This window comes from Petromyzon marinus, chromosome 43 (assembly GCF_048934315.1).
Source record: "Petromyzon marinus isolate PM22_M1 ecotype Great Lakes invasive population chromosome 43, UKy_Petmar_22M1.pri1.0, whole genome shotgun sequence".
Taxonomy (NCBI): domain Eukaryota; kingdom Metazoa; phylum Chordata; class Hyperoartia; order Petromyzontiformes; family Petromyzontidae; genus Petromyzon; species Petromyzon marinus.
Window position 1 is genome coordinate 3,726,165 of NC_133709.1, and position 12,573 is coordinate 3,738,737.

The 12,573-nt window shown below is 54.0% G+C and overlaps 1 protein-coding gene across 1 annotated transcript in view; it reads right to left on the reverse strand.

The window, feature by feature from the left end:
- Positions 1-3,358: 3,358 nt before the first annotated feature.
- LOC116951511 (protein kinase C alpha type-like) overlaps positions 3,359-12,573 on the reverse strand; it is a 94,860-nt gene continuing 85,645 nt past the window's right edge. Inside the window, exons 16-17 of the mRNA XM_076073705.1 lie at positions 5,418-5,558; positions 3,359-4,241 (exon numbers count right to left, since the gene is read on the reverse strand). Of these exons, the coding sequence (XP_075929820.1) occupies positions 4,086-4,241; positions 5,418-5,558 (297 nt within the window). The 3' untranslated portion in view covers positions 3,359-4,085. The remainder of the gene's footprint in view (positions 4,242-5,417; positions 5,559-12,573) is intronic.

The window sequence follows — 12,573 nt, forward strand, 5'->3', positions numbered from 1 at the left end:
AACCAACCGTCCGATTCGATAACAGTAACAAAACAAAATAAAAAAAAACGATTATATTCGTCTCGTCAGTACACACGTAACAATTCAGCACCACCGGCTCGAGCGGTTTAGCGATACATTGTCAAGATCCAGGATCCCACTTGGATTCGAGAATCCGTGTTTTTGTCTTTCTGTCTCATCACCAATTGGCCCGTCTCGATTTGTGTTTCGCACTCGCCCCTCCTCTTCCTCCACCCACCCCAACTCGCAACCCGCTCCATCAGCCGTCAAGTCTCAGCGGCACATCATTTGCATACAAGCGAAAGTAAATTGTCGATTCTCACACTCTGACCGGCGCGGTGAAGTATGGTCAATTAACCCCCCCCCCCCGCCCCCATCCAGCAGTACATCAAAAGCGCAGTAATCGATTGTGCTAAACCAGGGGGGAGGGGGGGGTTTGATTCGCCACTACCGTTGGAGCGTCTGCTGGATGGTGGTCATGCATTTGGCGGAAAGAATTTAGCACCACATCTCGCTTCATCGCCAAGTATCGCGGATAACAGGATGTGTCTCTAGAAACAAACCTAAGACCACCCCCCCCCGCCCCGCTCTCTCCCGTCACCTCGCGTCGCGCGACGGACTAACCGGTTTCGGATCGTCGCGCGACGGACTAACCGGTTTCTGAGCGTCGTCTCCGTTGGAATCTTTACGACACTTTAAAGCGTGCGTTCTTTGTGCAAAGTTTACGTTTTCATGACGCACGCGCCCACGTGTCCACACCACTCTCCCGTTTCCTGGCGTAATTGGTCTTAAAACAAACAAAAAAGGCCGCGGTAAAATCGAGACCGGACCAGGTAACGAGAAGGTCGACCTGGAGTGGGAGTCGAACTGTGGTCGGGGCGCTGCTCGTGCGAGGCTGTGTTCACGATACGGATTCATTCCGCGCGCTCGTTCATTCGTTCCTTCCGGGTTGGGAACGCGCATCAAAACGGGTTCGATGCTCGTCGGTCGCAACGTTCGTAGTGCTGTTTGTTACTGGCCGCTCAGCAACTGTTTTAAAAAAAAACACACACATATATACACACACACAAGAACATACCAAGCAATCGATTCTCGCACGCTGACCAGCGTGCTGAAGTATGGTCGGTCTGATGGGGCCCCGAGTCGCGGAATGTGGGTGACTGTCTCTTCACATCGGTCCAGATATATTGGGGCGAACAAAATTCCGGGCCTACCTTACCCACGGATTTCGTTTCGTCCCGAACGTTCCGGATCATCGCGGAGCGATCCCGAAACATCACGCGACAATCCGGAACACTCCGGAACAATCCTGGACCGCGGAGCCAGGAAACTCTTTTGGAACCCAGTCACATCCATCTCGCCTTGATCTGTACTCCACCACGGCAGGTAGGTGAGTCAGTCCATGCATGCATCGAAGTTGCGTGGTTCGGTTATTTTTTTTTTAAACTAAACCCCTTCACAACATGAGAGTATTATTACAGAGTGCAATAATAATAAAGGATGATTACGGAGAGGTGTGCCTTTTACTCTAGTGGTAGTGCCTTACGCCGATAATTCCCATTACTCAAAGCCGGCGTGTACAGCAGTGTTGCGGGAAATTTTGAGTGTATCGCGCCAGCGTGAGAATCGATTAAAAATCGATGATAATCGTTCAATCGCTGCGTCGTCACATGCCTAATTAACTGTTGTTGAACTTCGTCTTTTTTGCTGTAACCTTGTCTTTATTTAACTCTTTTTTTAAGTTTTGCTTCCTTCAAACATCTTCAATTCCGACATCAACATCAACAAATCGACGAAGCGGTACTGAGGAACGTCGATTATGATCATGACGACGACGTCGTTGAAAATCTTATTTGATCCCCATCACTTGATCTCCACCTACTCTCGTCCTGGCAGTTAAGAGGATATTCTGAGCCCAAACACTGAAACCTGGGGTCGATTATCAGTCCACTCACGGTACCTTGATGCCAGGTCCACCCGCACCCGAGCAACCAAATCGCTCTCCACTCCGCGCAACTCGATCGTCGCCCGCATCTGAGCGAGCGGTTGTGCAGCATCGCAACAACCAATCGCAGCCCGCGAACGTTGTCACGCGGCACAGAAAAACGCCTCTGCTGCAAAACCGCCGAGCAGATCGACGCTCGAAAGTCGAGGAGTTCTGGTCTCCTCTACTCTGAGCAACCGGTTGTGCAAACAACTCACGAACCCGGCTGCAACAAGGACGTCCGCGTAGAAGCGATTCAGTTGCATGCAACTTATCATCACTCGTGCGTGGACCCGGCCGTTAGATAAAAAGAAATCTTAATCATATTGCAATTAAGCATTTTCAGTTATAAACTATAAACTATTTTTTATTTTACCAGGTAAGGCCCACTGAGCTGCGTAGCTCTTATTCAGAAGCGACCTGGCCACAACTGATAGCTCAACCAAAGTGGCTTCTCACGTTGAGATTTATAGCAGCCAAAGACGCTTAAACGCGTGACGTTGATTCTAAATGTGGAGGGTTAAACACCGGAGGACCCGGAGAAAAATCCACGCAACCACGTGGAGACAGACACCGCAAACTCCAAATATACAGCAGCAGGCGTCAGGGACGGGATCACACCCACGACCTACTGCATACCAGGCGAGGTAGTTAACATCTCGTCACCGTGGCGGTCCTTATAATTGACCCCAAGCCTGGCCCAGAAACCGAACGGCGTGTTGTGTCGCGTGACCGCCCCACCTATTCTGTCCCACGCGAGTTTGCGACTCATTCAATGTAAAAGTAACAACAACAAAGACTTTAAATCCACCTTTCGAGAAGACCGCTAGAGCCGCCGGCACAGCGACTGGTGGGGAGGGGGGAGGACGTCCACGTGTTATGCACGTGGACGTGTTGTGCACGTGGACGAGCATCATCGATGAACGTTGGCGATGACGTCAGTGATGACGGTGGCATCAGTGATGTCGACTTTTTTGGAAAACCTCTCCCCCCCGCCCCCACCCCCCCCGTGGCCGATCTGGACCGACTCTCGTTGCTGGTCCTCAAAGTATTTTCCCAGCCCAAAGAGCTTGCCTGAGGTCAAATGTAACTCCACTCCCTCGAGTTTCCGACGTCGATTCTTCGCCGTTACGCTCGCGCGCTTGCCACCATCGCCGCGGTGCGCGGCGTGCGGGTTTATGCAAACGATATTGAGGTCGCACGCGCAGGCGTCTCCAAAGGGTGGGGGACAATTTTAGGGCAACGGGCGGCGCAGACAAAGACCGAGCGAATAATAAACAAACGAGGGCGGGGAAACGAGTCGACTCTTCCGATCTGATCGTGCCTCCCCCTCCCCCCCACCACCACCACCAACCCACCCACCACTACCCCCGCTCCCCCGAGCCTCCTCCCTCCCTTCCCCCCGGGTCGCGATGCACCATGGAATGTTTGCGTGCTGTGCGGTGACGTCGCTAGACTGCAGAGGTCCCCTGCCCGACAAATCATTTAAAAAAAAAATGGGGCAGCTGCAAGACTAAGAGCTGCTCGTATTTTGGGATGCATCTTCCACAGGGCTCCCAGGCAGAGGGGTGGGGGGTGGGGTGCATGGCCTAAAAAGGTGTCAAGGATTGGGCATTCGAAGGGGGGGGAGGGGCGGGTCTTTTGCAGGCCGCTGCTGAGTCGTCGTCTTGTGCCACGCAGGGACAGCTGCCATTGGGGGTGCCCTTCGAATCGATGAGATGCGACGTAAGGCGCTTTGAGTTGCCGAGGCATTTGAGAAACGCCATATAAATGTAAAAAAAACATATTTTTTTTACAGTTATGGGTGGATTGGAGCATGCTCGAGTGAAGAATGGATGGATGGATGGCTAGTCTAGGGGTGGGGAGATCAATGGATGGGTGAATGAATACACGAATGAATGACTGGATGGTGTAGACGATATTACGCGAGGAATGAATGAATCCGCTGATGGATAGATAGAAGAATGAGTAAATGGACAGACTTGAAGGATAATTTGATGGATGAATCGACGGACGAGGGAATGAACACGTGAATGAATGGGTGAAAGGGGTGGGTAGGTGGGTGGAAGGACGGACGGACGATGCAGAAGGCCTAGAGGGGTCAGGCGCAGGGCTGGTAGACGAAGTTGGAGTTGAGACAGGAGAAGTCCTGGAAGTCGGCCTGGTCGATCGTGGAGATGACCGTGTCGTCCGGCGGGGTGAGCATGGGCGCCGTCTTGGTGAAGTACTTGTCGAAGTTCTCCGCGTTCCTCCCGGCCTGGAACAACGGAGGACACGGAGACACGGAGAGAGGGAGACACAAAGAGACGAGGGGAGAGACACGGGGGGGGGGGGGGGGTGACAGAGAGACATGGGGAGAGGCGGGGAGACACGTGGGTAGAGACACGGGGAGTGATAGGGAGATACGGGGAGAGACACGGGGGAGTGACAGAGAGACATGGGGAGAGGCGGGGAGACACGTGGGTAGAGACACGGGGAGAGACACGGCGAGAGAGACACGGGCATTACAACCATCGTAAGGGAAGTGGGAGAGACGCACGCTTGGGATTACCCTGAGAGACGCAAAGAGGAGCACGTGGTTTAGAGGACACGCGCAGGTTAATGGCATCTTTTTCTTTTTAGAAATCAATATCGGTACCCCTCTGGATATACTCGTCCTCGCCATAGATAAGTGGAGTCTCCATCATTGGCTCAGGGCTGTAAACAGAAATTGGGTACCAACTGAGTGCCAATTTCAGCAAGAAATCAGAGTTCATTAATATGTATGTTGAACTTCTTTCACGCTTTACATAGCGAACCGTGCTATTATAATATATACACAGGTGTGCGTGCATACAGGCGTGTGCGCGTACAAGTGTGCGTGTGTATAGGAACATGTACGTGCTTGTGTACAGGTGTTGCTGTTTGCGTGTACAGGTGGTGCGTGTGTACAGGTGTTGCTGTTTGTGTATGTACAGGTGGGCATGCGTGTATACAGGTCCCTGCATGCGTGCGTGGGAAGCGGTAGTGTAGTGGTTGGCGCACTGTGCTAAAAAGTCCGGTGATCCGAGTTCAATTCCCGCCCGCGGCCAACGCCAGTGACGATTATCTGAATCGGTCCTGGGCCGCCCCCTAGGTCGACTCAGCCTCAAGTGAGTACCTGGTGCGGTGTGTAGTAAACATCGCCACTGGGGGAGACAAAGGCGGCCGGGCGTGGTGCTGGCCACCCCACTCCCCCGTGTGCCGTTCCGGCCTTCATAGGTGCTCGCTAACAGCACTCGCCTGTCGCAGGCTATACGGTATTTTGTATGCGCGCGTACAGGCGTGTGCGTGCGGTGTGCAGGCGTGCGCGTGCGTACAGGTGTGCGCGTGCGTACAGGTGTGCGCGTGCGTACAGGTGTGCGCGTGCGTACAGGTGTGCGCGTGTGTGCGCGGAAGGTGAGCAGCATCGCACCGCCTTGGGCCGGAACGGAGGCTGCACCTCGCGCCTCTGCAGGCGATCCCAGTCGATGCGGCGGAAGAAGACGTGCTCGCGCACGTCCCGCTCGCCGTCCGCCCCGCAGCCCAGCCGCTTGCCAGGGTGCTTGGTCATGAACTGAGGGAGGGAACGGCGGGGGGGGGGGGTAGCCCAGGGGGTGATGTACACACGGGGGGGGGGGGGCGCAACTGATGTGTCATCGATGACGATAACGGCGTCGTCGATCGCCACGAACATCAACGACGACAGAACAGCGTCAACAACGTCCGCGACACGTGGCGCGAGCGACATCAATGGGTGTTGACGACGGCGATGATGGTGATGACGTCGGTGATGACGGTGGCATCAGTGACGTCGATGGCGTCGTTTTGGAAGACCCCTGTGACTGATCTCGACCGACTCTCGTTCCTGGTCCTCAAAGGATTATCCCAGCAGTGGCGCAGCAGTTAAAGCGCTCTGCGCTATGAACCCGGCGACCCCAGTTCGATTCCAGCTCACGGCCAGCACTAGTGCAGCTCACGGCCAACACACTAGTGATGATTATCTAAACCGGTCCTGGGCCTCCCCAGACGTGCATACGTCCATGCATCACACGCGCACATCCAAGCCCTTCTTCGACAGATGTGTGGGTCGGGTGACGGACGCCCGAGTAACGCGTGCGTCGTGACAACTCCGCGACCCCCATCCATCCACCCGACGCAAGACAGACAACGAACTTTGACCAATTTTTTCGTTTTGTTCCGACGGCTTCCGGCACACGGTCGGTGTTTGTCTCGTCACGAGCTGACGCGCCGAGCCCCCCCTCCCGCCCCGCTCGGTCCCCCGAGGAGGGGTGAGGGGGGTCGTGGTCATCGCCGCCACGCTTGATCGGTTTTCCTGTCGGCGGAGACGGAGCCGAACGTGTTTCCGTGCGGCGCGTCCCACAATCAGAATCAATTTCTTTATACGGGAGGGATCCGATGAGCTAATGAAGATCTTTTTTTTTCCCTCCCCACACATGTCCGGTAGGTCTCTCTTCCCTGGCCGAATTATTCGGTGATGCTGCTGCTGCTGCTGCTGCAACAGCCAACGAAATACAAAATCCCAGCACATTCGTCAATACTGACAGCACTGCACGTGGCCATGAGAGGGGATGGAAAAGTATGCAAAAAGGTGACTTTTCGGGCAGTGGCTCTTCTAAGGTATTATTCACTATTCATGGGGTTGACACTTGTGTTTTGCAGCAAGAAGGGCCTGGGTTCGACTCCTGACTCGGGTAGCATTCTCCGTGGAGTTTGTATGCCCCCCACCCCGACCGCTATTCGGCATCCCATAGTGAAAAACAATCGAGGAAATCGGTGTTGGCCCAACGTCTCAACGCAGGCTTTTCCGTGGGAATACATAATATATATCGTCTTATTTTTATAATTACTATTATAAACGCAATATATACCGTATTATTATTATATTATAAACATATTTTTTCTACCGTCATATAATTATATTATAATTATTATCAACGCAATATATACCGTCATATTATAATTATTATATACGCAATATATACCGTCATATTATTATATTATAATTATTATAAACGCAATCTCTACCGTCTTATATTATTATATTATAATTATTATAAACGCAATCTCTACCGTCTTATATTATAATTATTATATACGCAATCTCTACCGTCTTATATTATTATAATTATAAACGCAATCTCTACCGTCTTATATTATTATATTATAATTATTATATACGCAATCTCTACCGTCTTATATTATTATAATTATTATAAACGCAATCTCTACCGTCTTATATTATTATATTATAATTATTATAAACGCAATCTCTACCGTCTTATATTATTATATTATAATTATTATATACGCAATCTCTACCGTCTTATATTATTATAATTATTATAAACGCAATCTCTACCGTCTTATATTATTATAATTATTATAAACGCAATCTCTACCGTCTTATATTATTATATTATAATTATTATATACGCAATCTCTACCGTCTTATATTATTATAATTATTATAAACGCAATCTCTACCGTCTTATATTATTATATTATAATTATTATAAACGCAATCTCTACCGTCTTATATTATTATATTGGACTCGTACATCTTGGCCTTGGACGTTATCCACTCAGAGTCTTGAGTCTTCGTTGATCGAGATACATATAAATAAATATCAAACTAAAACTATCAACTATGTTTATTTTACCAGGTAAGGCCCGCTGAGCTGTGTGGCTCTTTTTCCACAGCGACCTGGCCACAAATGACAGCTCAACGAGGTGGCTTCTCGTCACGTGGGCATTTAAAGCGGCCAAATACTCAACGTGTGATGTTGATTCTAAATGTGGAGGGGGAAACCGGAGGACCCGGAGAAAAATCCACGTGGCCACGGAGAGAGAGACGCGCCAAATATACAGCAGCAGCAGGCGTCAGGGTCGGGATCTAACACACGGCCTCCTGTATACCGGGCGAGGTAGTTAACATCTCCTAGCCACCGTGATGATGATGAGAGAGACATGCAAACTCCAAACATACAGCAGGTGTCAGGGTCGGAATCGAACACAAGGCCTCCTGTATACCGGGCGAGGTGGTTAACATCTCCTAGCCACCGTGATGATGATGAGAGAGAGACACGCAAACTCCAAACATACAGCAGCAGGCGTCAGGGTCGGGATCGAACACACGACCTCCTGTATACCAGGCGAGGTGGTTAACATCTCTTAGCTATCGCGGATACGCGGTGCACTTGCCGACCCCATGCTTGGCCTCGTCTCTCTATGGAACGCGACGTAGCACGGGGCACGCGCGCAGATGCGCAGCGCCAGAGAGCGAGAGAGCGAGAGGGCCGCGATTGAAGTGACTTCAGAAGTAGCTCCATGACATCATCTTCCGCCCCCTCTGTCGTGTGGGGCGCCTCTCTGAAGCGAAGGTGGCCACCTGACCACCCCCCACCACACCACCCCCCACCACACCACCCCCCACCACACCACCCCCCACCACACCACCCCCCACCACACCACCCCCCACCACACCACCCCCCACCACACCACCCCCCACCACACCACCCCCCACCACACCACCCCCCACCACACCACCCCCCACCACACCACCCCCCACCACACCACCCCCCACCACACCACCCCCCACCACACCACCCCCCACCACACCACCCCCCACCACTCCACCCCCCACCACACCACCCCCCACCACACCACCCCCCACCACTCCACCCCCCACCACACCACCCCCCACCACACCACCCCCCACCACACCACCCCCCACCACCCCACCCCCCACCACACCACCCCCCACCACACCACCCCCCACCACACCACCCCCCACCACACCACCCCCTGTACGCGCCGCTCGCTGGGAGTGAACTCCGAAGGTGAAATTGTAAATTTGGTGACAACGCGACGCTACTCACGTCCGTGCGTGCGAGAGGCGGTGGGGAGGTTCGGGGGGGGGGGGGGGGGTAGGGTGGAGGCGAAGCAACAATTAAAATGAATCACGGCAGGGCTCCGAGAGGGCTGCTTTGTGGGGGGGGACCCCCCCCCCCATCCCCGGACGCGTCTTTGTTGACTTTGTGACACTAGGGCGCCGTGCGTATTTAATTTATTTGCGACCAGCTTCGCGCGGCTTGATCTATTATTCATGGCAGAGGCGGATAAAGGTCGGGCCCGTGACCTCTCACGCGACCGCGTATGTGTGTCGTGCTGGTGTGTGTCGTGCTGGTGTGTGTCGTGCTGGTGTGTGTCGTGCTGGTGTGTGTCGTGCTGGTGTGTGTCGTGCTGGTGTGTGTCGTGCTGGTGTGTGTCGTGCTGGTGGGGTGTCGTGCTGGTGTGTGTCGTGCTGGTGTGTGTCGTGCTGGTGTGTGTCGTGCTGGTGGGTGTCGTGCTGGTGTGTGTCGTGCTGGTGTGTGTCGTGCTGGTGGGTGTCGTGCTGGTGTGTGTCGTGCTGGTGGGGTGTCGTGCTGGTGTGTGTCGTGCTGGTGTGTGTCGTGCTGGTGTGTGTCGTGCTGGTGTGTGTCGTGCTGGTGTGTGTCGTGCTGGTGTGTGTCGTGCTGGTGTGTGTCGTGCTGGTGTGTGTCGTGCTGGTGGGTGTCGTGCTGGTGTGTGTCGTGCTGGTGGGGTGTCGTGCTGGTGTGTGTCGTGCTGGTGTGTGTCGTGCTGGTGTGTGTCGTGCTGGGGTGTGTCGTGCTGGTGGGAGTGTCGTGCTGGTGTGTGTCGTGCTGGTGTGTGTCGTGCTGGTGGGTGTCGTGCTGGTGTGTGTCGTGCTGGTGTGTGTCGTGCTGGTGTGTGTCGTGCTGGTGTGTGTCGTGCTGGTGTGTGTCGTGCTGGTGGGTGTCGTGCTGGTGGGTGTCGTGCTGGTGTGTGTCGTGCTGGTGTGTGTCGTGCTGGTGTGTGTCGTGCTGGTGTGTGTCGTGCTGGTGTGTGTCGTGCTGGTGTGTGTCGTGCTGGTGTGTGTCGTGCTGGTGTGTGTCGTGCTGGTGTGTCGTGCTGGTGTGTGTCGTGCTGGTGGGGTGTCGTGCTGGTGTGTGTCGTGCTGGTGTGTGTCGTGCTGGTGTGTGTCGTGCTGGTGTGTGTCGTGCTGGTGTGTGTCGTGCTGGTGGGTGTCGTGCTGGTGTGTGTCGTGCTGGTGGGGTGTCGTGCTGGTGTGTGTCGTGCTGGTGTGTGTCGTGCTGGTGTGTGTCGTGCTGGTGTGTGTCGTGCTGGTGTGTGTCGTGCTGGTGTGTGTCGTGCTGGTGGGTGTCGTGCTGGTGTGTGTCGTGCTGGTGTGTGTCGTGCTGGTGTGTGTCGTGCTGGTGTGTGTCGTGCTGGTGGGTGTCGTGCTGGTGTGTGTCGTGCTGGTGGGGTGTCGTGCTGGTGTGTGTCGTGCTGGTGTGTGTCGTGCTGGTGTGTGTCGTGCTGGTGTGTGTCGTGCTGGGGTGTGTCGTGCTGGTGGGAGTGTCGTGCTGGTGTGTGTCGTGCTGGTGTGTGTCGTGCTGGTGTGTGTCGTGCTGGTGTGTGTCGTGCTGGTGTGTGTCGTGCTGGTGGGTGTCGTGCTGGTGTGTGTCGTGCTGGTGTGTGTCGTGCTGGTGTGTGTCGTGCTGGTGTGTGTCGTGCTGGTGTGTGTCGTGCTGGTGTGTGTCGTGCTGGTGTGTGTCGTGCTGGTGTGTGTCGTGCTGGTGTGTGTCGTGCTGGTGGGTGTCGTGCTGGTGTGTGTCGTGCTGGTGGGAGTGTGGGCGGTGGTGGTATGGGGAGCGGTGGGTGCAGCGGTTAGCGCTACGAACCTGGCGACCCGGATTCGATTCCCGCTCACGGCCAACGCCCAGTGACGATTATCTGAACCGGTCCTGGGCCTCCCCTAGGTCGACTCAGCCTCAAATGAGTACGTGGTGCGGTGTGTAAACATCGCCACTGGGGAGACAAAGGCGGCCGGGCGTGGTGTTGGCCACCCACCCTCTCGTGTGCCGTGCCAACCTTTATAGGTGCTCGCTAACAGCACTTGCCCCGACAGTCTGTTAAGGCTATACGGAGGATCTTTATTGTTTTTGGTGGTGGTAGCGGTGGTAGTAGCGGTGGTGGTGAAATTGCAGTTGTGGTAGGTGGCGATAGTATTGGTCGTGGTGGTTGTAGTGGTGGTGCGGTTGTGATAATAGCGCGGTTGGCTATGTACGATGCGAAAGAAGTTCAACATATACAGACAAACATACGTGAAGTACTGCTGGGCAGATTGGAGTTAGTGGTCATTGATAGTGACACAAACATTGGCGCTACCAGCAGATTGGAGTAGATGCTGAGAGGCCACGAGCAGCAGTAGCAGCAGCAGGAGCAATAGCAGCAGTAGCAGCAGTAGCAGCAGGAGTAGCAGCAGTAGCAGCAGGAGTAGCAGCAACAGTAGCAGCAGTAGCAGCAGGATTAGCAGGAGCAGCAGCAGTAGCAGCAGCAACAGTAATAGTAGCAGCAGCAGCAACAGGAGCAGCAGCAGCAACAGGAGCAGCAGGAGCAGCAGCAGCAGTAGCAGCAGCTGGAGCAGCAGCAGCAGCAGTAGTAGCAGCAGCAGTAGCAGCAGCTGGAGCAGCAGCAGTAGCAGCAGCTCAGTGTTGGCGCTCTGCTCAGCCGTGGCTCGTTATTGGACAGCAACCGCTGTTTTTTGGAAATCGGCCAAGCGTGACGCCGGAAAGCCCCACATCCAATTTTAATGAAATGTAAATGTAGTGTCATCCACATATACATGGGATGGGATTTAGGAGTGGTGGTTATGTGGCGGTGGTGGAAGTGGTGGTTGTGGTGGTGGTTGTGCTGACGGTTGTCGTGGCGGTTGTGTTGGTAGCGGTGGTTGTGGTCGTTGCGATGGTTATGGTGGTGGTTGTGGTAGTTGTTGAGCTAGTGTTGGTTGTGGTAGTGATGGTTTAAGGTGGTGGTTCTGGTTGTGATGGTGGTGGTTGTGGTGGTGGTGGAAGTGGTGGTTGTGCAGTAATGGTGGTTGGTGGTGGTTGTGGTAGTGATGGTGGTGGTTGTGCAGTAATGGTGGTTGGTGGTGGTTGTGGTAGTGATGGTGGTGGTGGTTGTGCAGTAATGGTGGTTGGTGGTGGTTGTGGTAGTGATGGTGGTGGTGGTTGTGCAGTAATGGTGGTTGGTGGTGGTTGTGGTAGTGATGGTGGTTGTGCAGTAATGGTGGTTGGTGGTGGTTGTGGTAGTGATGGTGGTGGTGGTTGTGCAGTAATGGTGGTTGGTGGTGGTTGTGGTAGTGGTGGTGGTGGAAGTGGTGGTTGTGCAGTAATGGTGGTTGGTGGTGGTTGTGGTAGTGATGGTGGTGGTGGTTGTGCAGTAATGGTGGTTGGTGGTGGTTGTGGTAGTGATGGTGGTGGTGGTTGTGCAGTAATGGTGGTTGGTGGTGGTTGTGGTAGTGATGGTGGTGGTGGTTGTGGTGGGTGTTGGTGGTGGTTGTACAATGCGTGTGGAGCTCCGTGCTCGCGTTGAGCACGACGCCGCCGCTGGCCAGGCGCACGGCTGCGCACTGCGCGTGAACAACAACAACAACGACGACGATCTGTGGTGACACAGACGACGAGAGAGCCTCTCTCTTGCCACGACACATTCACTTGCACGACAAGAGTCACATTCTCGTCCGT